The sequence below is a fragment of the Equus przewalskii genome, chromosome 7, assembly GCF_037783145.1.
Source record: "Equus przewalskii isolate Varuska chromosome 7, EquPr2, whole genome shotgun sequence".
In the NCBI taxonomy this organism is placed as follows: domain Eukaryota; kingdom Metazoa; phylum Chordata; class Mammalia; order Perissodactyla; family Equidae; genus Equus; species Equus przewalskii.
In genome coordinates, this window is record NC_091837.1 from 24,882,029 (window position 1) to 24,909,050 (window position 27,022).

Genomic DNA, 27,022 nt, shown 5'->3' on the forward strand with positions numbered 1-27,022 from the left:
TTTGTGGGCTTTGTTAGGATGCTTTTTGTACTTAAAGGGAAAAACTCACTTTGGTAGTAGAATGGGATCTAGGGGGCATACTATATATGGGTTTAACTTTTCCAAGTTTATACATTCACGTATGCATTTGAAAAATATTTATTGAGTGGCTACTGTGTGCTGTGCCTTCGAGATACCAAGACAATGTCCCTTGTCAGGTGGAGCTTCCATTCTTCTGGGGGAAAACTGGCAATAAACACACAGAGGAGATAATTTCAGATAGTGGTAGGTGCCATGAAGAAAATAAAACAGGAACGTGATGGGGTGGGGTGGGAGGGCTACTTTTTCGAGGAGTCATGGACAGCGTCTCAGAGGAGGGGACATCTGAGCCAGGACCTGAAGGAGCCGGCCTTGAGAAGGTCTGGGAGCAGGGTGTCCTAGGAAGACGGAGGGCTCAGCAAGTTCAAGGGCCTCCACCTGGCAAGAGAAAGAAGGCAGGTCCCGCTGGAGCCAAGGGAGCCCAGAGCAGGTCGGAGACGAGGGCGTGGGGAAGGTGGAGGCTCGATCCCGTGGGGCCTTGCTGGCCGTGGTAAGAAGTCTGGATTTTATTCTGCATGCAGTGGGGGAAGCCAGAGGACTTTAAGTAGGCTCACATCGGATTTTCGTCCACTGTCGGAGTCACTGTGGCTGCCGTGTGGGGGATCGCAGCAGGCACGAGCCGTGGGCCGGACTGCAGTCCCGGACATCCGACCCTGCTCTCTGGTCTGCACGGGGACAGGACCCGAGAGGGACGCCAGCCGCAAACACCACATAGGGCATCGTTCCGCTGATCTGAATGTCCTGAAAAGGCATCTGTGGAGACAGAGTTGTTTAGTGGTTGCCCTGGGCTGACGATGGAGAGGGGATTGATGCAGCTGAGCAGGAGGAATCCTTTAGGGATTGATGGAAAGGTTCTAAAATTGATCGTGATGATGGCTGCACAGCAACCCTGTAACTTTACTAAAATCACAGAACTGTACGCTCTCATCGGGTGAGCTTTATGGCACGTCATCTCAACGAAGCTCATTTTAGCGAGCTCTCAGCCGCAGAGCGAGGGGCTGTCCTCCGTCGGGGCCGGCTGGGCGCCGGGAGCCTCGGCGGTCCCTCGCCGGGTTTGCGCCTGTTGGCCCGGCTGGCGGCGGCCGCAACTCCGGGCGCCCATTGGTCGGCCGGCGGGGGGCGGGCGCGCGGGGGCGGAACCGGAACCGGCGGCCGCGGGGGGCGGGGCCTGGCGGGCGGCCGCGGTGGCGGCGGCTGGAGCGGCGGCCGCGGTGGCAGGACGCGGGGGGCCGTGCCGTCGGGAGCCCCATGGTGCGGGGCCGCGGCCAGGCCGCAGCAGGATCCCGAGGCCCGGGCCGCCCCGGCTGACCGTGCGGGCCCGCGCGCGCGGAGCCGCCGCCGCCTTCGGGCCCCGCCGGGGCGCGGGCCGGCCGGCATGGGGTCCCTGTTCCGGAGCGAGACCATGTGCCTGGCGCAGCTCTTCCTGCAGTCGGGCACGGCCTACGAGTGCCTCAGCGCCCTGGGCGAGAAGGGCCTGGTCCAGTTCCGAGACGTGAGTGTCGCCGGAGACGCGCCGCGGCCGCCCGCCCTCGCTGGGCCTCCTCCGCGGGCGCCGGCGCGGGGCAGCCGTGTCCCCCCGTCCCAGACGGGGCAGCGGGGCCCAGCCCACCGGCCATGCCTCCGCCGAGCGGGGCCCGAGCCCGGGGTCGCCGGGCGCCTGGTTAGGAGCGCCCCGGGTGGTCCCCATCAACTTCGGGGAGCGCCCTGGGTGCCCGCGCTGCGCGAGCGGGGAGCGAATCCGAGAAGGCCTCTTGCAGTCCTTCGGGATCCTCCGGGGGTGCGGGGACAGATATCAAGCTAATAAATCCGTAAACGGGATAATGGGTGCTAGAAAGAACGCAAAACGGGGTGGCGTGATGGTGGCTCGGGTGGGGTGGTCAAGGGAGGCCTCTCTGAGGAGGTGACGTTTGGGCCGAGACCTGAATGGGAAGGAGCCGGCCATGGGGAGATCTGGGGGAACAGGGTCCCAGGCGGAGGGGACGGGAGAGCCCAGAGCTGGCCTGGGAAGCAGCTTGGTTAAGCTCCTGGAGGGGAGGGAGGGGTTTGGTCGGTTTTCTTCACCGATGTGTGATGATGTCCGTGCCACTGCCTGGTGAGGCGTGCAGCACAGCAGTGTTTGTTAGAATGGGAGCCGTCTCCGGAGCGGGTCATAACAAACACTTGTTTATGTATCTGTTTACTCGTTTATTGTTTGTCTCCACCGAGGACTGTCACCTGCAAGGATAAAGGCCTTGCCTGACTTGCTCCCTCCGGATTCCCCAAGACTTAGCCCGGTCCTTGTGTGGATGGGCGTTTGTTGAACACTCCGGCAAGCTTTCAGTGAGTGCTTGCTCTGTTCTCGACCCTGGTTTGAGTCCTGGAGACTCAGTGGTGAGCGAGGCGGACAAAGTCCCTGTGTTCTTGTTGCTCACAGTCTGGGAGGAGACAGACAGATTGATTATGAACTGTGATAAGTGCTAGGAGGAAGAAGAACCCCTGTGGACCGTGGGTTATTAAGCAGGACCTAATACTTACTGATTGAACTGGGAGTCGCTTCAGGTGAACATCTTATTTCCTGGGCCACAACTTTCATTTCTTGGTTGTTTCCCTTCATCTTTCGGAGGGGGTCCTTAATTTCCAAAGAGAACATGCCTACCCCAAGATCTGATATCAGTGATCCTTGGGTTGGCCCCCTAAGGCAATGTCAAGGTCAGGGAGAAACTCCTGCGTAACAGGCAAGGCTTCAGGGCACTCCCGGCTCTCTTCCTGGTTCCTGGAGCCACTTGGGCTTCAGGACACGGTACCCACTCATCTGGCAAGTGCTGTGCTGAGCTGTGAGGAGCACCCGAAAGATTCAGGAAACAGTTGTGAGGGAAGCGGGCTCCCTTCTTTATTACAAGTAGATTTGTTGCATCCTGTTAGTACTCAAGCCAAGAGACTTATCAAGCTTAAATCTTAGAGATTTGAACAAATGCCCTAATCGCCACAGGGATTCCAGTTTCACAGTACATTACATTAGGGAGTGGAGGAGACTTGAGATCCTTTTTAACTGGAAATCAGTGAAAGGAAAAGAAAGCGCTTCATCTTTTTCCAGAAGGAAAATAAAGCTAAAATGGTAAAATGAGCTCTTTCTCGTGCGGTGCTAGTTTTTCAGAGCTCAGGTGAGTGTGTGTGTGTGTGTGTGTGTTGACTGTCGAGCAGCGTGGTGCTAGTGCAGAAAGCTCTGTCACATCTGACACTTTCTCTGGAGTTCCTTACTGACTTCGGGTTCAGCGGATGGGATCACTGACGTCAGCCTTTCCTGGCTTGCCCAGGCTGGATGGTTTCTCCCTTTTCTTTTAGTAATCCTTCTAAGGGAAGGGAGGCAGGTCAAGGATTTCCGTCGTGACAGCCAATGAGAAGACTTGCAAAAAAGAAAGGTTATTCAAATAACCAGCAGGACTCAGTGACGGGGAAGTTCATGTCACTTATGTAACAGTCTGCAGTCTAAGGAGAGTTTTCTCCTTTAGTCCTTTAGCTGCTGGAGTGAGGACATCACTGGTGTGGCTATCAGTAAAAACACACGAGGTGTCTTCTGCCAGTGTAGTGTGTCTAGGTTAAACGTTAGTCCCCAAATGAATCTGCGTTAAAATATACGTGATATCATCAGCCTGGAATTAGGATGATGTTGCCTTCCTACAAAGAAAACAAACAAAACTTTGTGAAAGAAACCACGCAACAGAAAAGAACACCTAACATGTAAGATGGTGTATGTCGAATCCAGTCCTGTTGGTCTCATTGTCTTAGAAATTGGCCTCTTCGTGAAGATTCTATTTGTAGAACCGTAATGTCCAATTAAGCTAGTGTTTGAGATTGAAGGAAAAAAATTGAAACTGAGAAGCTGTGTTGTAGATGGCTTCTGGTGCGTAGCTTCCTTTTCACATTCTTAGTTCTCTAGAAATAGGTGGTGTTTGAATCGTTAGGGACTTGAAAGTGGTTACTTCGGGTTAGTTTGACTTCCAGAAATGAATACAGATGTGACAAACAGAAGTGAAATTGGAATTTTTAGTTCTCATTTGGTGAATGATGAGAACAAAATTTTGAAAAACTGAACAAGAACTGAGCCTCTGGGGCGGACCCTTCTCCGCTTGCCTGAGCAGTTTCGTGCCCACCCGTTGTCTCGTTCTATGTTTTGAAAGTGCCCAGTACAAATGCTTGATGGAGTAAAGATAAAATTCCGTCCTAAATGCCTTTCAACATGAACGGTTACTGTCATTTTTTTTTTAATAAAAGTAATATATGTCCATTGTGGGAAATTTGGAAAACTTCCAAAGAAGAGTAAGTAAGAATAAGATACTAACTTCCGGGGTCCCAATACCTAGAAATAATCATTTTAACTTTTTGGTTAATATTGGTCAATCAAACATTATTTTTCTAATAATATGTTAAAATGTACTTATATATGTATTTTAATATAATTGGAACCACACTCAAAATATCTTGACTTTTTTTCCTACACAGATTATGACTAATTTCCTCATTTTATTAAGTATTCTTTTACAATATTTTTTATTGTTTTAAGTTTTGTATTCGAAGAAGTTAAGTGGAGGAAAGAGTGTATGGGAACAGTGAACTCCCATGTACACACAATAGAAACTCACCACTGCCTCCTAGACAGGAGCATTTTGAAGTAACTGCCAGATGTGTAATTTCATTTATAAATATTACAATAAGTATCTCTGAAAGATAAGGACACTTAAAAATCATAGCCACAATACCATACTATCATGCCTAAAATTGTTAATAATAATTTCTTAATATAAATAACTTACTCATTTAAAACATAATTTTTAATAAGTGTGTAGTAATCAGTTGTATGACTGAACCATAATTTTATACAACTTTATTGATGTGTATCATAAAATTCACTCGTTTCAAGTGTACAATTCATTGATTTTTAGAAAATTTACTGTTGTGCATCCATCATCACCATCCCGTGTCCAGTTTTAGAACATTATGTCACCCCAGTAAGATCCCTTATGCTCACTTGCAGTTAATCGCCATTCCTACCCCAGCCCCAGGCAATCCCTAATCTACTTTCTGCCTCTAGATTTGCCCTTTCTGAACATTTCATAGAAATGGAATCGCACATGTGGACTTTCGTGTCAGCTTGTTTCACTTGCATTGTGTTTCTGAGAGCCCTTCCTGGTGTTGAGTGTGTCAGTAGCTGGCTCTTTTTCATTGCTGAGTAGTATTCCGTGGTATGGATATAGACGGTAATTTCTTTAACGCATTTTCGATTGTTATTGTTTTTTCTGTATCCCTGAGATTGGTGTTCTTCTAGATGAATTTATGTCTGTATCTACGGTTTTTCCTTTAGGTTAAATTTCTTCATGGGCTATCTCTGGGCCAAAGGATTTTTCAGGCTTTTTTGATAACAGTTGCCAAATCACTTTCCAGAAAAGTGATGTCAATTTATACTTTCATTCAGTAGTAAACAAGGATGTGCTTTTCCCCAAACCTTTGCCAATAATATTTTCAAAATCAAATTTATTTTTAAATTGTAGAAAATTCAAAGCAAATTTTTTATCCTTTTTTCAGCTCAACCAGAATGTAAGTTCTTTCCAAAGGAAATTTGTTGGTGAGGTGAAGAGGTGTGAAGAGCTAGAGCGAATACTGGGTAAGTTTATTTTAATAACGTAGCTAGTTATTTTTATATAAGCAGACCTTGTTCACTTGAGAAAAATTAGAAAACACAGACAAGCAGAAAGAAAAAAGAAATTGTATTCTCAATATTCAGAGGTAATCACTGTTATGTAGGTTTATGTTATTTTTCTATAGGTTTGTGTTTTTATATAATAAAACATATATATAAACCTGTATATTATAGATTTATATTATTTTATGTAATAAATGTTTATGTTTTTGTATACTTATTTGATATATTTATATTATTTTTATTTATTTTTAAATATATATATGATATTTACGTTTTTCCCCGTGCTTTTTACTATTCATCTATAAAGGTAAGGATTTACATACATAATAGTCAGGTTATTTTGTTTCTCACTTAATGGTACTCACTGTAACATCTTCCATTTCAATAAACAGGTTGACCCATTGTCATTTTTAATGGCTGCAAAGCATTTCATTGTATTAATGTGCCATAATTTATTTAACCAATTCCTTGTAGTTTATAGTAACTTAAAAACATTGTATACATGTTAATATGTGACTTAAAAATACCTCAGAGAACGAGGGAAGTAGGAACTAGCAGGGAGAGTGGTTGATAGTTTCCTTTTTCTCCGGCCTTCTGAAGGTGTTAGGTCCGTGCTCTGACTGTTGGCCATTAAAGCTCGGCAGCTCAGACTCCTTCCTCGTCTGTGACATCTTGAACATGGCAGGAGTGACAACCTATTATAAGTGTCCAGGACTTCCTGTAGCTTAAACTGTTTCAGAAAGAATACAGACTTAAAGAAAAAAGAAACTCTCAAGTAGATTTAGGTGTAAATAGGTTAAAAGAATTTGTGTCCATTTTCGGGAACCGCTCACACCTACTGCTTCCTTTGCTGTCTGGTCGGTCAGACAGCCTCGCTGTCTTTTTCTTTTTTTCATAATAAAACAGCCAGTAACATTTCTCCAAAATGTTGTATCTACTCATGACTTTACCAGGTATTGTGACTTTTATCCTAAGGAAAAGAATGCTTCATGGAATTGAAAATATAAACTAAAGAAATTAACCTTAACCTAAGCTTGGCTGGTTCACTATTAGTTTCAAGAATGTAGTTTTTAAAAAATTTTTAGAGGTTATAATGGTCTATAACATTGTGAAGTTTCAGGTGTACGTTATAATTTTTCAGTTTCTGTGTAGACTGCATAGTGCTCACCACCAGTAGTCTAATTTTTATCTGTCACCATACACATGTGCCCCTACACCCCTTTTGTCCAACTCCCAACCCCATTCCCCTCTGGTAACCAGTGATCTGTTCTCTTTGTCCATGTGTTTGTTTATCTCCCACGTGAGTAAAGTCATACAGTGTTTGTCTTTCTCTGGCTTATTTCGCTTAATATTGTACCCTCAGGGTCCACCCATGTTGTTGTAAATGGGACGACTTTGTCCTTTTTTAATGGCTGAGTAGTATTCCATTACATATATATATGTATACACACACCCCCCACATCTTTATCCACTCATCAGTCGATGGGCACTGGGTTGCTTCCATGTCTTGGCTATTGTGAATAATGCTGCAGCGAACATAGGGGTGCATAAGTCTCTTTGGATCATTGATTTCAGGTTCTTTGGATAAATTCCCAGGAGTGGGATGGCTGGGTCATATGGCATTTCTATTCTTAATTTTTTGAGAAATCTCCATACTATTTTCCATAGTGGCTACACCAGTTTGCACTCCCACCAGCAGTGTATGAGGATTCCCTTTTCTCCACATCCTCTCCAACATTTGTTATCTTTTGTCTTGGTGATTATAGCCATTCTAACAGGCATAAGGTGATATCTCAAGGTAGTTTTGATTGGCGTTTCCCTAAGGTCATGAATCTAGTGTTTAATGGTTTAATGTCAGTTGTGAGTGGGGAAGCAGTGCGGCTGTTCTGAGTCACCCTGGCTGGCAGGGCCTCTCTGGAGAGCCGGCTTTCTGCCCTGTGTCTCTCAGGGCTCCTTTGGTGACAGAGGTTCTGATTTTCTGTTGCATGCTGCTTTCCTCGTGAGGGGTCTGCAGGAAGTCACACTGCCGTCTCTGGCGGGACTAGTGTAGGTCTCTCAGCGGGTTATTCCTGCCCTTCCAGGCGTGTCCTCCACTTTCTGCTTTATCTACAGGCGTGGGGACAGCTGTGAATTCAGAGTTCTTTAAAGGTCTAGAAATGAAGAAAATGGAGGTTTCAGAAAATGTTTGTCCAGGTTATTGTTTGTTTTGTCACTACATGCTCTCTCTAGGCAGAATTATTTGCAGGCCTTTGGAAATAAAGTTGCAAGTGGTGACCTGTGTCAGTTGGAACACGCAAGATTTTTGTGCATTTAGACGTTCATTTTTCGATGACCTGGGAAAGGTTGGGATGTAAAATGTTCCGACTGAAATGTCTTATAGTAAGTTTTTGAGTGTAATTTGGTTAACTTTTATTTGCACAGCATATTTGGTGCAGGAGATTACCAGAGCTGACATTCCGCTTCCTGAGGGAGACGCTAGTCCTCCTGCACCGCCTCTGAAGCAAGTTCTGGAAATGCAGGTACCTTCTTTCTGGAGATACTGTCGTAAGTCACTCACCTCAGGTACTGCTTATTTCCTTGTTTTATATTGTCTAGTGCTTTTCTGCCTTTCTTCTCAAAACCGTGGACTGGAAATGAAAGAACCTTGGTAAGAGAGTATCTGTGATAAATTTTAACTGTAGTTCAGTTTTCTCTTAAGGTGTAAGATATGTGCTCCTTTTCCAGGTAAGTGTTGAAGAGAGGGTAGCGAGAATTAGGTTGTAAAATCTAGTTGTTAGTCATGTAATTTTTCTGAAAGCTCACTCTGGGCTTATCCTTGCCTTCGCATGCTTCTCCTCATGCATGTAATTGAGGGTTCAGCCTCATGCCCTTCATGTTCTTTTCTGATTCCCTGACTTCCCCCTCTCGGAAGCTGCTGTGAAGATGTTCCAGGTGGGCAGCACGCAGAATTCCTTCTCCCTGAGTTCAGTGTCTGGGGTGTTGAGCATATATATTCCTCCTGTGAGAACACCGGCTGGTCTTATTCGTTAGCATCCCCCCATGGATTACCCATTGAGGTTTCCATCGAATCATCTGGTAGTTCATCACACTGGGAAATAGACTAGAACCCCTTACAGCTCTTCTGAAACAATTAGTACCGTGTAACTGGGGCCATCCCATTGCTGGCTGCTCAGCTTGTTTATCTGGGAGCGAGTCATTTACCATTTGGTGTAGGAGTGGACTCAGGACAGAATTATACAATCAGATGAGTAGAAAGCAGTCATCTGGCTTGGCCTGTTTGATGGGTTGCTTATGAGATAATTACAAATATAGTGATTACTGACTCCTTGTTTTTATAAGGCAGAGCACAAGTAATGAATATAGTATGTCAAGTGATTTGTTTGAATACAAGTTTTCATTGAGTCAATGATTTGTTTTACAGATTTCTGCTTCTGTTGTTTTAATACTTAAGTATTGTTAAGGATGCTTGGTATGTAACTAATTATTAAAGAACATTTGTGCCCAAGAATTTTTTTGCCCAATAATTGTGTAAGTGCAACTGCGTAGAAACGCTTAAGCTATAGACTGGGGATATGTATGTTTAGAAAAGATTATCTAGAAATTTTCCGTTGCAAATAAAAGGAAATGTAGATTTGAAAGAGGAAGACTCTTCAATGTATGATAAGGGATAAGCACACAAAGGAAAACCAGAGGAAATGATAGGATCTGAGATCAGAGACCGGGTCCAGCCTTGGGGTACTTAGAGCCATGACGGCATCCAGAACGCTTTCCGTCGTGCGTGGCGTGAGCTTCATCGGAGTTACCTGAATTAATGTGAAACAATAAATGATGAGCTTTTCAAGTCTTTTTGTGTTTTCATATCTCTACCAAACTCTGATGAATCCTGGCTTTTCCACACCTCCCCTGGTTTTGGCATGCTGTAAAAAGCTTGTTGGAGCTAGATGGGGAGCTCCCCCAGCCTCTTAAGTAGCGGCCATTCTGTTTTAGGAGCAGTTGCAGAAGCTTGAAGTTGAGCTGAGAGAAGTCACTAAGAACAAGGAGAAACTGAGGAAGAACTTGCTCGAACTGATTGAGTACACGCACATGCTGAGAGTGACGAGAACCTTCGTGAAGCGGAACGTGGAGGTACTCACGACACCTGAGAGCATGTGCTTTCCTTTTCTAAAACTCTCGTGCCTGTAGGATTTCCGATTTTATCAGTTCCTGTAGAGGGGTTGCTTTCTTGAAGAGATCCATTTTGATCTTAGCTTTATTTCTCTTTTGGATTATATGACATGAAGAAAGCTTTCAGCCTTTTCCTGTGTTTGTTGGTTTCAGCGATAATCCTTCCTATTTGTAAAATGCTTCAGTTTGCATTTGAAAAAAATCTTTTTGTGATCATGCGGAAAAATGGAACAGTGGAAGTTGAACTCTAAAATTTAGTTTTCCCCCCCAAATTGCTAAGAGTAAAGGATGTCAAAAAAATCTCTAATTTATAAAAATAAAGAATAGTCTGCGTGATAGCAGTGTACTCAGCAGAGTATCGGAGAGGGGAGAAGTGCACCCTTCCGAACTCAGTTTCACTTCACATGGTGGTGACTCTGACAGAGGTCCTCCATCTTGGATTAAGGTGATCACATAAATTATAACTATGCTTTTCTGTAAAAGTCTTCGAGTAGCTTACAAATAAGGGGTGGGGAAATGATCTTCATTTGTCAGAGCTGACTTACAGTCTAAGTTCTCTCGGGGCCGTGGCACCAGATCTAAGTGGTTAGTTACAAAACGTGTTTGGAAGCATGACGTGAGAAATGAAGTGTCACCTTTAATGAGACACCCTTGGTTTCCTGTCTCTTTGTAGTTTGAACCCACTTATGAAGAATTCCCTGCCTTAGAGAATGACTCGTTGTTGGACTACAGCAGTATGCAGAGGCTGGGAGCAAAACTGGGGTAGGTGACGACAGCCGGGCTGTCAGCTGTACTGCCCTCGCGTCAGGGAAGAGGAGCTGCTGGAGTGAGTGATGCGTGCCATCTGAGGGCCTGTGCTTGTTGAACGAAAGTGAACGTTTGTTCAGGAAAACACTGCACTCCTGACTGTGCTGAGCTGAGTTACTCAGCTGCGTTGACTTTTCAGCAAATTATGATGGGGATTTCTTGTTTCGGTATAATGCACTGGAAAGAAGGAACATTTATGCCGTTCAGTGTTATCCCAATAAGCCTAAAATAATTGGTCATTCAAATGTCAAGTTCTGTTTTGTTTGGTGGAAACAGGGGCTCAACTGAGTCGGTTAATTTACTGATCATATTTTCAGGGTCTCTTTCTGCTTCCTATTCTTTCTGTTTACTTGAACTAATGGTAACTTGTTTCCTCATGTGGTCTGTGATTTCTTTTTACTATGAACTTATGTTTCTCTGTTCCTTATCTTAGGAATTCCTGGATGTTTAGTTTGAGGGTGTATTCCTTCAGAGAGCATTTATTTTTACATTTGTCAGGTACCTGGGAGCATTCTACCAACTTGCAATCATTTTACATTAATTTCTCAGCTTGGGTTTTTTGTTTTCCTGTTTGTTTTTTCACTATGCAGGTAATGTGATTTCAGCCACAAACCTGAGTGAATTCTAAATTGTGGTTATAAATTCTTAAGGAAGATTTTTTTCCTTCTATCCGGAACCAAAACTGAAATAAACAAGTTTACTTGTAGGCGCCTTTGCAAGGTGGACTTTTTCTAGTCACCCGTTCACTAAAGCTGCAGCCCTTCGGGGGAGTCCCAATTTTAGGGGGTCGAGGGATTCAGTTCCATCTCCTCACCTTATATTGACCCAGCGCCTGTCTCCCATCTGCCATGCTGGCATTGAAACTCGAGGCCTTAAGATGCTGGGTCAGTATAATATATCAGGATGGCTGTGAGGTCCTGTTTTCTTTTTGGATAGCAAGAATTTCTCTTAATTATATATAGGCTCAGCTGTACATTTAAAGGGATGTTGCAGAAATATTCTATCCAGCATTTTAGATGTTTTGCAGTTGGAGGGCTTTCAGGATGTCTGTACCATTTTGCCAGAAATGACGGTCTTCGTCATCCTTTTAATGTGATAATACTCGTTACTTTCAATTGACTACAGTTATCTTTATTGTCTCATAGATTTGTATCTGGCCTAATTAGCCAAGGAAAAGTTGAAGCATTTGAAAAGATGTTGTGGAGGGTCTGCAAAGGGTACACCATCTTGACCTATGCAGAACTGGATGAGCCCCTCGAAGACCCTGAAACGGTGAGTAAATGTCACGATCACCTTGTAACAGCGACAGACTTACAGCAAAGTTGGAGGCTCGGTGCAAGTGAACCATCTGAGAGTGAGTTGTTCCCCTGACGCCTTATCAGCCTTGAACAGTTCATGTAGTTCCTAAATTGAGGACTTTGTCCCGCACTGTCAGAATAGACTGGGAAATTAATACGCAGTATACCAGGAAATTAACGTAGGTACGTCAGTACTCTCCCAGCCTCAGATCCCATTCACCTTTCGCTGCTTCGCTCAGTACCGTCTTTTATAGCCAGAGATCTAGTTTAGAATCACACTTTGCATTTGATTGTCCCATCTCTTTGGTCTCTTTCATTCTGGGACAGTTTCTTAGTCTTTCCTTGAGTTTCATGACCTTGACATTTTAAAATTATTTCAGACCAATTCTTTTTTGGTAGAATGTCCCTCAACTTTGGGTTTGTCTGGTTTTCTCATGATTAGATTTGGGTCGTGCGTCTTTGGCAGGAAGGCCACAGAAGTGCTGCTGCGCTCTCGCTGCATCCCTGGGGCCCGTGCTTCAGTTTGTCTCGTTGCTGATAATGTTCACTGTGATCACTGGATCGTGTAGTGAGCCGTAGCTTCTCCACTGGTGAAGTTACTCTTTTTCTTTTGTAATTAATATGTGTTTCGGAGGAAGTGCTTTGAAACTCTGTAAGGATCCCATTCCTCCTCAGATTTTCAGTGCATTCATTTATTTCCTGTTTTACTCAATGAGTTATACTCTCTTACTGTAATTATGTATTTTGATATTCAAATTCTCTAGATTTGGCCAGTTGGAGCCCATTCCAGCTGGCTTTTATGTTCTTTTTATGTGTTCCCATCATTTTTTGAGCACTTCCTTGCTTTCTTGCACAAGATGTCCAGATCCATCTTGTAATTTCCCTCACACAGCTCTGGAATCAGCCATTTCTCCAAGGAGCCTGGTTCTCTTTAGTGGGGAATGGCATTTAGAAGCTGGGATGTGGTCTCTGGGTGTGCCCATTGTTATTGAGGTGTCACTGTTCCCTAGCTCTTTCCAGGATGTATACACACACACACAACTTTATTTCTGTGGCTGTGAGTTCACACGCACTTCCAGTCTGGTACCATAGGATTCAGTCTAAGTTTCTCCCTGTCTGTGTGTATAACTTCCTTCTTTGACGGTGAGAAACTTGGCTCCCGTTATTGTTAATATATTTACTCATTTGGTCCAATCCCTTTGTATGTGACCAGTCCCCCTTTTCTGCCTCCTCCCTCCTCCCTGCGTGGAGCTCTGAGTTCCCCATCCCTGTGGCCCTCTGGTGTGGACGCCCTCCTCACCCCACCCGGGCTCTCACCCCCACTCTCACCCACCCAGGCTGCTCCTCTGCGCATGGCCTTCTCACCTTGCTTGGGCTCTGACTTTGCCCTGGGCCACTGTCCATCCGTCCATCCATCACCCCTCGCTGCCACCAGGTCCATCCCCACATGCACCTGCTGAATTATTCTGGAAGGGAAACAGAAGGACAGGAGAAAGAAAGAGCTATAATCGCCTTTTAAAATATCTGTGATTTTTTTTTAGACTTCACCATAAAAATAACTATATTACTCTAAATGAGGGTGAACTGATCTACCAAAGGTAGAAAAGGAACTGGGGCTTCTTAATTTTGAGAAAAGAGTTTGTGTTTTTTTTTTCTAGATTTGCCTCAGGATTTTGGCTGCAAGTTAATATATATTCTGCAGTAGTTTTGACACATAAAGAGGAGTTTGGCTATGAAATGATTTCCATAGGGTTCAGCCTGCGTAAACCACACACTGGGAAAATCTCATCAGTCAAGCTGTTCATTAACCATAGACCTGTAATATTTTCTGCTTTTCTGTGGCTCTTGTCCTGCCAGTAGCAATCTGTTAATTGTCCTTCTACTGTGACCATTATGACCTTTCTCTGTAAAGCTGAAGATTAAAACTGTTCTGAAGTAGCACTTACATATTCTTTTGAGTTTTTTCTTTCTTCAGAGAACACGTCATTCTCATACAGAACATTTTCTTTTTTTTTTTTTAAGATTTTACTTTTCCTTTTTCTCCCTGGTACGTAGTTGTGTATTTTCAGTTGTGGGTCCTTCTAGTTGTGGCATGTGGGACGCCTCCTCAGCATGGCCTGATGAGCGGTGCCATGTCCACGCCCAGGATTCGAACTGGCGAAACCCTGGGCCACTGAAGCGGGAGTGTGCGAACTTAACCACTTGGCTACGGGGCTGGCCCCAGAACATTTTCTGAAGTTAAAATTTTTTTTCTTTTTTTCTGATGGGGAAGATTCTCTCTGAGCTGACATCTGTGCCAGTCCCACAGCATGGCCTGATGAGTGGTGTAGGTCTGTACCCTGGATCTGAACCTATGAACCCAGGCCACCAAAGTGGAGCACCCCGGACTTAACCACTACACCACGGGGCCGGCCCCCCCAAATTTTTTCCTATACAATTTCTAGCCCTTTTGTGCTGAGTTTTTACCAGATATGTTAAAGGGCATTAAATGTCTTTGAAGAAATACGAGAGCTGTATCTTGAACCCATAACTCTTTACCTCCCCCGTGATTCCAGAGGAAATGTGCGCTCACTGTGGAACACAGAACAATATAGAAAACACGGGGAAAACTGGTCACCTGTGATCCTCCCGCACAGAAGGTGCCACTGCTCACCTTTCTGCGTGTGTTCTTCTGGTCTTTGCTCTGGACAGGATGCGGGGTTTGCTTTGACCATCTGTGTTACTGCTCTCTTCCTGTCCACGCCTCCTCAGCTGCACTGCCTTCCTGCTGTCCTCACCTTGCCTCTGTGCGAGCTTTTCCTGTGGCTCTGCAGGCTCTTGCCCTGTCCGCATGGCCTCCTGCCTCACCTCCTTCACTCCTTTCGGCTCCGATGCCCCCGTCTCAGGAAGGCCTTGCCTGATCACCCTAGGGAAAATCGCAGCTCCCTGCCGCTCCCTCCCTCTTGCCCCTTTCAGCTTTATTTTCTTTATAGCATTTGTCTCTTTTTGGCATATCACATACTTTCTTTGTGTCTCTCGCTGCCAACTTGAATATAAGCTCCCCGCCCCTCCTCCCCGCTCCAGGTCAGAGATTTTTATCTGTTTTGTTTGCTGCTCTATTCCTGGTACCTGGAATAGCGCCTGGCAAATAGGCCAAAAACCTTTTCAGTTTCATGTGTAGAATCTTTGTAAATGAGTTGGTTCTCATTGTTCGCAGCAGTTATATCCTATAAAGTCTGTGCGTGCTGAACCACTGCTCCTGGGGGACGCACAGGGTTAGGTCCCCGCCAGCCTCTGCTCACAACGTTTTTGTCAACTTATTAACACATAATCTTGTTTTCCATGTGTTTCTGTTTAAAGACGCCTTACTTAACGTATCTTGTTGACTCCTTAACATGGAGCTCACCACCAACAGCACTGTCACTCATGCTGGAACAAAACTTATGCAACACACGTACTTTCTCCGTAAGTCCCGTCGCAGCCTTCCTGTGCCCAGGGACACTAGCTGTGCTTCAGCACTACCCCTGAGGCCATTTGAAACAGCGAAATCACCAACACAAAGCACAAAAATGTGAAAAAGGTGGTACTGTCAGACCGCAGTTTTACAGTATGAGAGCTGAAACAAGAAGGCAGAATTCTCCTTGTTTGACCTCAGCTGGAATGTGCACACTGGGTAACTCACAATTTCTGTTGCTCCACATGTCTGCAAATGACTGAAAAAACAGTGAGTATTGATTCTGGAGTTAGGAATGATTTTAGGGTGAATTTGCCATTATGGAATCCTCAGATAATAAGGATTGACGCTACTTGTTTACTTTTTTCTTTTTTTCAAATATTTTCTTGAGGTCACATTGGTTTATAACATTGTGTAATTTCAAGTGTACGTTATTATGTATCAGTTTCTGTATAGACTGCATTGTGCTCACCACCAATAGTTTAATTTTTATCCGTCGCCATACATAGGTGCCGCTTTACCCCTCTCGCCCACGCCACCGCCTTCCCCTCTGACAGTAGTTGTTGAATGAATGAGTGAACTAACTCTTCAGCACAGTGTGAGTTGCCCGTTTTCAAAGTTCTAGACACGGAAGTAACAATTATCCTTATTTATTCTTTGTAGGGAGAAGTCATAAAATGGTATGTGTTTCTGATATCCTTCTGGGGAGAGCAGATTGGCTACAAGGTTAAGAAGATATGTGATTGGTAAGAAAAAGAAACGTTTCATTTCATTTATTTCTTTATATTCAGTAACTTCTACTTTTCCTTAAATGTCTCTCTATGTTTGAAGAGAAATACAGTGAGTGCAAAGGCTGCTGGGTTTTGTTACGTGATATCTTTGCTGTAGTACCATGTTTTTAAACATTTAATTTGTCATCTCTCTTGCCAGTGCAGTACTTAAAATAATTTAGAAGTAGAGACCATGTTAATATCATTCCCAGATTTCATTTTTTTTCTTAGGAATCAAGGCTTAGGAGCAATTGGTGAGAGAATCAAATTTTAATATTTTGTGCATTCCTCATAGTTTTAGCTCCACATAGGCTTCTCTGTCATCATTGAGTGTGTGCTTCATTCTTTGCTGAACACTTGGCCGTCGTCTCCTGTGCACCATGGGGAAGGGTGCCACGCCCTCACTGGGCACACTTAGGAAGTCCCCAGGTCCGGGTTTCCCTTCTTGTAGGGCCGTTAGGACTAAAGGAGTTGATGCAGGGAAAAGTACACTGTACTGGAGGACAGAGTAAGCCGGAAGTAGGTGGTGACTCATGTCAAAGCAGGAATCTACCTGTGACTTATTCTTGTCAACAAATGGAAGAATGCGCCAAGCCAAATAAAAAACTCAAAAGAACACTCCTTTCTTTTCTTCCACTCGGGGAAATTTTAGATGGCCTTTTTTCTTGTGGAGGGTGAGGGTGAGGCTTGGGTATTTCCTTTGGCTCAGTGTCTGATATTCAGTCATTTGTGGTAGGGAAAGTAATTTTAGGTTTTAGGTGGACTAACCTGTTGTTATTTTAATAGATGTATATTTATTTTTACGTAGATTAGAAAAAACTGTAACCGCACACAAACCCAGGATTTCACAGATATCATTGCTTAGGGTAAGGCTAGAGTAAGCGTTTAATTTTAATAGTCAGAACTTGAAAAATATTAAGTCTGGCATTAAAATATTAAGGCCATGTGGGAGTAACTGCAGTTTGGGGGCACAGCTCTCCGTTCCCTGGGTGCTGTGGTGTCGCAAGCCCCCTCGGAAGACGCCCTGTGGTGTGTCAGAGGCTGTTGCTAGGAAACCAGAGCTTTTTGTCCCCTTTATTTTCTCTCTTTTTATAGGTGATTGTTGTGAGTTCTTTGTCTTTGTTTTTGTGTTTCAAAGTTGTTCAATGCTTCCCCACTCGAGAATGGCAGTGAATTTTAGAAAGTTGGAATTGAGAACGAGCTTCCAGGAATCATCGAGGGCAGAAATGGAATTTGGATCCAAGAGAGAGTTTGCGAAACTTGTTGAATTCAGTAGACGTTTGTTGAGCGTCTGTGTGCAGGGTCTTACCGTGGGCGGGGGCCGGTGTCTGCCCCTTTTCCCAGGGGGCTGCTTGTATTCCATTTTGGAAGGAGCTAGGCCCAAGTAGTGGGTTGATAGAATTCTAGTGTTCGATGTAGGCTCTTCGAGTTCTGGCAGGTGTGACACTGTGTTGATTGTGTCTTCCAGTTACCACTGCCACATTTACCCCTACCCAAATACTGCCGAGGAGCGAAGGGAGATTCAGGAGGGACTCAATACCCGGATTCAAGATCTTTATACTGTGAGTAAACCGGAAACTGTTGCCTTCTTATCTGAGGCTTATGAAACATTTACAAATCCATTTACTTTCTTTTTTAATAGGGAATATTTTGGTTGTGGACAAATCAAGATGTTTGAGGGAAACTGGAATGTCACTTACCTCCGTCCTCTTCCTGGAAGTTTTATTTTAGCAGCCTGGTAGAAACCTGGATAGTAGTGATGGGACTTTAGAAAAGCTTCTCTGGTTCTCTTTAACGTGTTGGAGTGTAACTCTTCATCAGAGAAGACAAACAAGCCGCATTTCAAGTGGTGGCTTTTCTTTTACCTGCACTGTTTTAATGTGTGTTTCTCCTCCTGTCAGTGAGGGCTCTTGGTGGTGAGAGGTGCACGCTGACTCGCTGAAGCCCAAGGGGGTTTCCTGGCAGGATGGGATGGAATGCGAGGTGGTGGCTGGTTGACAGGGAGCTGAGCCAAGGTTGGGAATGGGCAAGAACCGGGGCGCTCTGGACCCAGCCGGGCTCATGCTGCCACAGCGATGACGACTTCTAACCATTTTCTCTGCCCTTGGGGTCAAGTCTGGAGAGGCAGCTCCCAAGAGAGCATCTGATTAACTGAGCTGAGGTTTTCTGCCTGCCTCCTGGTGGTACTGCGGGCCTGGAGGAGGAGGAATGAACCGCTCCCTTAACTGTCCTGGGAAAGGCCAGTCCCTGGAATTAATCTCCATCAATGGGGAGAAATTCCCCTAAAGGAAGTCAGCTGCCCGATGGACAAAAACTGGGAAATGCCCCCTGTGCTGAAAGCCTGTGTTTGTCCTCACCCAGGTGCTTCACAAAACCGAGGATTATTTAAGGCAGGTGCTGTGTAAAGCTGCCGAGTCGGTCTACAGCCGTGTGATCCAGGTGAAGAAAATGAAGGCCATTTACCACATGCTGAACATGTGCAGCTTTGACGTGACAAACAAGTGCCTCATTGCAGAGGTCTGGTGTCCCGAGGCCGACCTGCACGCCCTGCGCTGCGCGCTCGAGGAGGGCTCGGTAAGGCAGCTGCCCCTCCCCGGCCAGCACCAAAACCACTGGCGCTTCTCTTGGGGAATCAGAGAAATAAAGGCAATGAAGATTCCATAGAGTAATGAGAGGGCACCATATTGACCTTTCTTTTGAACTGAAATTATGAAGAGTCAGTCTTTGGAGGATGTATGTGTGCTCATGCATTTTTTTGTTTTATTGAGGTCATAATAGTTTACAATGTTGTGAACTTTCAGTTGTACATTTTTATTTGTCAGTCACCATGTAAATGTGCCCCTTTACCCCTTATGCCCACCCCCCACCCCCTTCCCCTCAGGTAACCACTGATCTCTTCTTTTGTCCATGTGTTTGTTTATCTTCCACATATGAGTGAAATCATGCAGTTTTTGTCTTTCTCTGTCTCTGGCTTATTTTACTTAACATTACACCCTCAAGGGCCATCCCTGTTGTTGCGAATGGGACAATTTTGTCTTTTTTTTGGCTGAGTAGTATTCCATTTATATACCCACGTCTGCTTTATCCACTCATCCGTCGATGGGCACTTGGGTTGCTTCCACGTCTTGGCCATTGTGAATAATGCTGCAGTGAACACAGCGGGCAAATGTCTCTTTGGATCGTTGATTCCAGGTTCTCTGGGTAGATACCCAGGAGTGGACAGCTGGGTTGTGTGGTGTTTCTATTTTTGATGTTTTGCTCGTGCATTTTTGTTTTGCTCTTTGAGTGAGTAGTACAGTCACATGGTTTAAAGACCTGGTGAAGTGCTCCTCCGCACCGTGGCCTCACCTGTCCAGTTGCCTGCTAAGAGCTGGCATTGTTTTAGTTCTGTTAGGGCTGTGTTTCTTAATCAGAGCTAAGCAGACAGGAATAGATATTTTTCTTTCCTTCCTCACAAAAGGTTGCGTGTTCCTCATACTGTTCTTTTCACTTAATAAAACTTCCCTATTTTTTATAGCTATTTAGTGTCCCCTTGTATGGAGCCCCATGGCTTACTTACCTAGTTCCCTGGTCATTTAGGTGGTTTCCAGTTTGATGAATGCCATTGCAGTGACTAGCACGTAGCATGTGACGGCTCGTACACGCACTCGTCTGTCTCTAGGATCAGCGCCCAGATAGGGAGTTGCTGGCTCAGTTTCGACAGGTGTCGCCGGCTGTTGCATTTCTCTTATTTTGAGGGACGTTGAATATGTTTAAGAGCCTTTTGAATTTTCGTTTTTTTGGTGAACTCTGTTCACATGCTTTGTCCATTTCCTACTGGGTTGTTGGTCTTTTTCTTACTATTTCTTTTGGCTCTTTGTGATATAAGAAAAAATATTTTCTGCAATTTGTCCCTTATTTTGGTGTTTCTGTTTATTTGCTTTGGTCATGCAGAAGTGTTTTGTTAAATATAGTTGAAGTCATCAATCTCTGCCCTGCTGGCTTCTGAACTTTGAATACAGTGGCCCCGCTTATCCATAGTTTTGCTTTACCCCCCGGGTAACTGAAGCTGCCGACGGGGGACTGCTGTACTCAGCCTTTCCCACTCCAGGGCTGTGGGGCTCGTCTCCGTGTTCCTGTGAGGCTTTTGCTACATCAAAACTGCGTTCTTCAGTGGAAATAAGAGGTTTGCATATTTCAAGTGACAGTTAAGGAAACAAGTTTTCATGTGAGTTTTTTTGTTAGTCTCCTTGTCTCATTACCTAATTCTGTGATGGCACAAATGTAAGATACCCAGTGCTGAAAAAGAGGGTAATACGTAAATACAATTCGTTGTTTTGGAATATGAGACATGTGTTTTTTGTTTTTTTTTTTAAAGATTTTATTTTTTCCTTTTTCTCCCCAAAGCCCCCCGGTACATAGTTGTGTATTCTTCGTTGTGGGTTCCTCTAGTTGTGGCATGTGGGACGCTGCCTCAGCGTGGTCTGAGGAGCAGTGCCATGTCCGCGCCCAGGATTCGAACCAACGAAACACTGGGCTGCCTGCAGTGGAGCGCGCGAACGTAACCACTCGGCCACGGGGCCAGCCCCTATGAGACATGTGTTTTAAAGATCTAGATGATTCTTACTTATTGAGGTAACATCAATTTTGAGGGACGTGATGACTACTCTTGTTATATGTGGTGTGTGTGTGTGTGTTTGTTTGTTTTTAACTTCCAAGCTTTCTCTGTTCAATTTAGATATGGTCCAAATTGCTGTTTCTTCCCTGTCCACAGGTACGCACCTGGTGTCTTTTGAGAGCTACTTAATAAGGTGTCAGCGGGCACTTGTCCCCTCACGCTGTGCCGCGAGTCTCTGCTCCATCTCTCAGCTTCTGACTCAGTTGATCTCCTTGTGAAGGGGATGCACTTTCTGCTGCTCATTTCACTGTGTCCTGTCGCTAACATTCTTCCCTCCTTTCTTCCCTTATCTTTCTCGTCTCTCCTGTGGCTTTTCATTTCTCCCTGGACTTTTGGTCTTTTTGAAAAAGGGCTGATTTTTGTACACATAACCAGCCAATCAGAACGTGTTCTAGTGTTGGCGAGAACCAGCTGATCACCCCGCATCGCCTGTTCCTGCCGCTCGGCTGATGTCTGGACGATGTCTTTTTGCTCCAGTGAGATCCAGTCGGCTGGGAGCGCACGGTGGTGCTGGACGCAGAGCTCAGGGCAGGCAGCCCATGCTGGGGGCACGGTGGGGCTGCAGAGACCGCCACACTGGTGTTGACGGCTCTCACCATCTTGGCTGCGGGAAGCTGGCTCTCTAGCGTCCTCGGCAGGGGCTCGAGGGAGCAATAGTCCCTGGGTCCTCATGGGCTGGCAACAGTATATGTCTCTTGCCTTTGTAATTGGAAGCTAGTTTTTTGGAAATAAAATCCTTGGCTCATTTAAAATAATTTTTGTTTTTGTTTTCTATGGGTGTCTTAAACATGTTACTCCGTTTTGTTCTGGCATAGTGTCTAACAAAAAGCCTGGTATTAATCTCATTTTCTTTTCCTTATAAGTAATGGACTTTTTTTTTTTGCTGTAGGTGCTCAAAGAATTTTTTCTTTTTCTTTAAAGACCAATAATTTTACTAGACTATGTCTTGATATGGCCATTCTGTTTTGGTATTCTCAGATATACAATATGTTCCTTTAATATATAGTTTTTTTTTTAAAAGAGTTCTCCTGAATTATAGTGTTTAGTATTTGTTCTACTCTCTTGCTCTGATTTTTTTCCTTCAGGACCTCCTATTATGCTTAAGTTGAACCTTCTTTGCTAATCTTCAATATTTGTCACTTTTCCTTGAATCCTTTTAGTCTTTCTTCATGTCTTCTTTTCTTTTTTATTTGCTGAGGAAGATTTGCCCTGAGCTAACATCAACTGTCAATCTTCCTATTTTTGTATGTGAGCTGTGACCACAGCATGGCTACTGACAGGGAACCATACCTTGGCCGCCAAAGTGGAGCGTGCCAAACTTAACCACTAGGTGATTGGGGCTGGCCCTCTTCCCTTCTTTTTGATTTGTAAAAATTTCCTTTCTTTTCACCTTCTCCTTCTCTTAACAGCATCGTTGTTAGGAGTTTTCTTCACTTCTGAGTTTCTTCTAGTTTTGTCTCATTTCTGAAATAAATTTTTTCTTCTATTTCTCCTTGTTTCTTGAGTTCTCTTATCATATTTCTAGCTCTTTCTAATTTTGATTTGGTGTGCTTTTTCATATCATGTATTTTTAAAAAATTCTTTTAGCTGATTTTGAAATAGGTTAAATTTTCTTCCATTTTGTGGGTGTGTCTTTGTGGCGTGCTTTCATTATCCACAGGAGTGTGGATAATAATGCTTAGTCCTCTTTCTTACTAGAACTTTATATAAGATTTGGCCTCCATCCTTCTTTCAATCATTTTTAAATGAAATTAGTTTCCTGAAACATGTTTAAGATACTTGAGGCAATTGTATATTACATATAATGGAATACATCATATATTTATGTGAAATTAGTTTTGTAGGACGTGTAAACTTTTAAGAGGAAGCAGGTTCAGGGTTGCTTTCTTAACTTCACAGTTTTTTCTTTTAATATTTTGGAGCACTGATCAAAAATGCAGTGGCTCCTGGGCCTGAGACCTCCTCTCTCCCTCTCTCTGGACCTTCTCTATCCTTATCTCTTTGTTGCTGTCCTGCTCAGTTCTGATTTCATTCCCAGCTGTCTCTCCTGAGTGTGGGACCCTGACAGGAGAGGGCGCGCTGGCAGGTCCGACCCGTGAGTTCGGGGGCTGGACTGCCGCGGCCCCTTCGCACCACGCCTCCCATGGACCTCTTGCACTTACCCGTCTTGCACTGGACAAAACTCCTCCTGGATTCAGCCGCTTTTCTCGGGTTGGCCTGCCATGCTTTCCGGGCAATGCGTCTGGCTGTTTTGGGATGTCTTTCCTCAGGTCTCTCAAACGCCACGCCGCCTCCTTCGCCTCCTCGTGTCTGAGGCTGCTCTGGTGCAGGTCCTGCAGCCTCGAGTGGTTCGTCTCCACTCTTGTGTGTTCTGTGGTCTGTGGGGACAGAGTTGGTTGTAACCGTTGTCCGTGGGACTTTGGTTTTGCTGTCTGGTTGCTCTGTCTGGGGGGACTCGGGGAGATGCAAAGCTGTGCCACCATCAGGGATTTTCCCAGACTCTCCTGACCTGTGTGTGTTTGAAGAACTATAATTGGACTGGGAAATATACTGCTCTGGTAACAACCTGTTTTACTTTATTTATTTAAAAAGGTTTTTTCCCCATTATAAATCAATATAATGAATTTCAGAAGAATTGTGAACGTTGAAGTTGTATATATGATTTTGCCATACAAATGTGGACATTTTGGTTTATTCTTATCTGTTTTTCGGTTTCATTAGGTAATACGGTAGCTGTCTCTAAATTCCTCTTGAATGTTTTTAAGAGATAAACTGTTAAATCTCAGTTCTGTGTTGCTGATTCTGGGACTACTTATATGTGCACACACCTGCCATGCCGGCCCCCGCTTCTGTTCCCCTGCCCTGAGCCTTGCCCTCACTCCTCCCGCAGGACCACAGCCCCCTGGGGCTGCCCCCCGAAGCCTCCCCAGGTCCTCCGTCGCCCCTGCTGTACTTGACCCTCTCAGCGGGGTTAGCCTTCCCCACGTAGCCGCGCACAGGGCCTGGCCGTAGCAGGCAACCAGTGCTTGTTGAAAGAGCTCTGGGATAGTAACTTTTTTCTTTTTCTTTCTTTTTGTGTAAAAGAGAGAGAGCGGTGCTACAATCCCCTCATTTATGAACATAATCCCAACAAAAGAAACACCCCCGACTCTGATCCGCACCAACAAATTCACCGAGGGCTTCCAGAACATCGTGGATGCCTACGGCGTCGGGAGCTACAGGGAGGTGAACCCAGGTGGGACGTCTGAATTCACGAGTCTCGGGGTGTTATACCTCACTGCTTTAGGAATGTAATAGATGTTTGGAGAAGTGGGCTCCCCGCCCCTGCTTTGTCATCTCGTTTAGTGTCAAGCGTTGATTTTAACCTGGCAGTTCTCGCTCGAGAGTTCTGGAGCGGGTCCCGGCGGCGCCCTGCCTTGCGCTGAGCCCGTCTCGCTCCCCTGCAGCTCTCTTCACCATCGTCACCTTCCCCTTCCTGTTCGCCGTGATGTTTGGAGACTTTGGACATGGCTTTGTGATGTTCCTGTTTGCCCTCTTGTTGGTGTTAAATGAAAACCATCCCAGACTCAGTCAGTCACAAGAGGTAAAAACACCAGCGCTCCAGCTCCTTGTTTCTGGGTGGGCACGTTGGTACTGGTTGTCTTCTGTTTGACTAAAGAGAGACGTTTCTGTTTTTTGGTTGTTTTTTTTAAAGATTCGATTTTTCCTTTTTCTCCCCAAAGCCCCCCAGTACACAGTTGTATATTTTAGTTGTGGGTCCTTTTGCTTGTGGCATGTGGGACACCACCTCAGCATGGCCTGATGAGCGGTGCCACGTCCGTGCTCAGGACCGAACCAGTGAAACCCTGGGTCACCAAAGCGGAGCGCTCCAACCCGGCCACTCGGCCACGGGGCCGGCCCTGGACGTTTCTTAAATGTTCGCTATTGGCAGTAACCATAACCCGCCCGACTGAGATGTGCGAGGCGCGCGTCTGCCATCTCCGTGTGACAGGACGTCCGTCACGTCGGCTTGTTGTGAGAAGCCCTGAGAGGAGTGGTTAAGAAGGCGCCAGGCGAGTTTGGATCGCATTAGCATGTTTTCCCAGGGGCCTTGTGTTGCTCACCACGCTTTGCCTTCACAGATCATGCGAATGTTTTTCAACGGCCGGTACATCCTCCTGCTGATGGGGCTCTTCTCGGTGTACACGGGCCTCATCTACAACGACTGCTTCTCCAAGTCAGTGAACCTGTTCGGCTCCGGGTGGAACGTGTCTGCCATGTACGGCGCCGCCCACGCGCCGTCGGAGCGTAAGAAGATGGTGCTTTGGAAGTAAGTGTTCCATCGGCAGGCAGGCTTCTGGGTAGGAGAAGCGTCTCCCTGAGACCCTTCCTGCTCCTCGCGGGGCCTTCTCACCCTGCTTTCTGTTACAGTGACAGCGTCGTCAGGCACAACAGGGTTTTGCAGCTGGACCCAAGCATTCCTGGAGTGTTCCGCGGCCCCTACCCGCTTGGCATCGACCCTGTGAGTGCGCTTTTTCCTCCCGTTATCTCGGTTGCTCTGCGGTGCCACCTAGCTTAGCCGTCGGCCATGTCCCAGCCTCTTCAGCAGGGTCACAGGCTCACACCGAGGGGAAGTGCCTGGGGGTCCCCGCCTGGGCCTCAGGGCTCGCTGTGCTCCCCGCGTCCGGCTGGTTTATAGGTGAAGCCGAGCTGTCCATCTGGGAGCTGAGGCCGGCACCTGAGTGTGAGAAGCGCACAGCGAGGTGGGGCTACAGGCTCTCATGCTTCCTGACGTGTCCTACTCTAGGGGAAAGTGGCGCTTCAGGAGTCGTTAAATGTATGCTGTTTCGTAAATTTCTCTATGTATACGTGAATTCTTTTTTTACCCTTTGCTCTAGAAAGAAATAGTGTGGAATCTTAGAGCTGAAGGGGAGCTGGAGGTTATCATGGTGCTTAGGGAGGTAGTTGTTTGACGGGGGAAGCTGTTGGGAGAAGGGATCTGAAGAAGTGGTCCCCAGGGGCTGGGATTGCCCCACCCTGCCGCCCACGGCTCTGCAGGCTGGCTCCCAGGAGGCCAGGCAGTGTTTCCCTGGACTGTCAGGGGTCTTCCTTAAATGGGGAGCTTAGACACGATCTTCAGATTGCTTTGGAGGGATGTCATGTAGTTGTGTTCAGTATGAAAAACTGAAAAGTGGATGAAGAAAGTCTAGCATTCCGTATGTGAGCTCTCTGAGTTACCTCAGTCTGTTCAACCTTGTCTTTTTGCATTGTTCGTAGAGTTTAATGTTCTTCCATAAGTCTTAGTATAATTGGGAACTTGAAAAAACTTGTATGACACTTTCTTTAAGGTACAGCATTTTGGAGCCAGATTCCTTAATAATGTGTGGCCTTGCTTTAAGGAAAGAAATGTTTCTGAATAAAGGCACCAAGGAAGAATGTTTGGGGCTTTTTTTGTTTGTGTGAGGAGGAAGAGATTGGGGCATGGTTTTGTCTTCTTTTTGCTTTAATTTTAAAAATCAGCATTGCATTCAAATGGTTCATACGTGGATCCATGGATATACTTTCTGTATGTGAAAGGTCAAAGTCTTCTGGAAAGTCTCCTCCCGTCCTGTCCTCACTCACTCGGCTCCCAGCCTTCTCCCGTCCGGGAACCCCTGTTCTCACTCGCTTGTGTCTCCTTGCAAAGTTTCTTTATAAATAGCCAAATAAACACAAACACATGTTTGTATTCTCCCCCTCTTTACTCAGAAGGTAGTTGAATGTCCAGCTTTTTTTAACTTAACCTTCAAAGACAGACTTTGGTGTTGTATGTTTTGTGTGTAGTCCGTGGGCAGTTTCCACAGGCTGTGTTCCCTTCTCTCCTCCTCCCTCCTTCACTCCTCACTCCTCTGCATGGCCGTGCTTAACAAGCTTCTCCCAGGTGTGTGTCAGTCAAGTTGACTGGCCTCCCTTTTACCCAATTCCCAGCTCTAAATACCTCATTCTGAAATCTTCTTTTCACTTAGAAAGAATGAGCCTTCTGTCCGAATAGGCCCCGCCCTGAAGGGGGGCTGTAGGAACTAGCTTTTCACAGAGTAAGAGAGGGGGGCAGTGAGGGTCGCTGGAGGGGCCTGGAGGCAGGGCGGCCCCGGGGAGGCCAGCCCCACACGTGGGGCCTGT

At 45.5% G+C, this 27,022-nt stretch overlaps 1 protein-coding gene and 1 long non-coding RNA gene across 3 annotated transcripts in view; one reads left to right on the forward strand and one right to left on the reverse strand.

Annotated features, from left to right (window-relative positions):
• Window positions 1–122: 122 nt before the first annotated feature.
• On the reverse strand, window positions 123–1,170 carry LOC139084765 (uncharacterized). The gene is made up of 2 exons (XR_011542470.1): window positions 633–1,170; window positions 123–456 (listed from the first exon to the last, which is right to left on the reverse strand). It is a non-coding gene; the product is annotated as an uncharacterized lncRNA (long non-coding RNA).
• Window positions 1,171–1,242: 72 nt separating this feature from the next.
• The window catches only part of ATP6V0A2 (ATPase H+ transporting V0 subunit a2), a 38,920-nt gene continuing 13,140 nt past the window's right edge, over window positions 1,243–27,022 (forward strand). Inside the window, exons 1-13 of one of the 2 annotated variants that reach the window (XM_070629289.1) lie at window positions 1,243–1,570; window positions 5,638–5,716; window positions 8,177–8,274; window positions 9,743–9,880; window positions 10,593–10,681; window positions 11,872–11,998; window positions 16,121–16,203; window positions 17,696–17,789; window positions 18,589–18,801; window positions 23,969–24,119; window positions 24,331–24,467; window positions 25,006–25,193; window positions 25,295–25,385. In XM_070629289.1, coding sequence (XP_070485390.1) covers window positions 1,454–1,570; window positions 5,638–5,716; window positions 8,177–8,274; window positions 9,743–9,880; window positions 10,593–10,681; window positions 11,872–11,998; window positions 16,121–16,203; window positions 17,696–17,789; window positions 18,589–18,801; window positions 23,969–24,119; window positions 24,331–24,467; window positions 25,006–25,193; window positions 25,295–25,385 — 1,605 coding nt within the window. In that variant the 5' untranslated portion in view covers window positions 1,243–1,453. Of the gene's footprint in view, window positions 1,571–2,334; window positions 2,398–5,637; window positions 5,717–8,176; window positions 8,275–9,742; window positions 9,881–10,592; window positions 10,682–11,871; window positions 11,999–16,120; window positions 16,204–17,695; window positions 17,790–18,588; window positions 18,802–23,968; window positions 24,120–24,330; window positions 24,468–25,005; window positions 25,194–25,294; window positions 25,386–27,022 lie in introns of those variants that run through there. The other variant, XM_070629288.1, reaches the window with a different exon arrangement.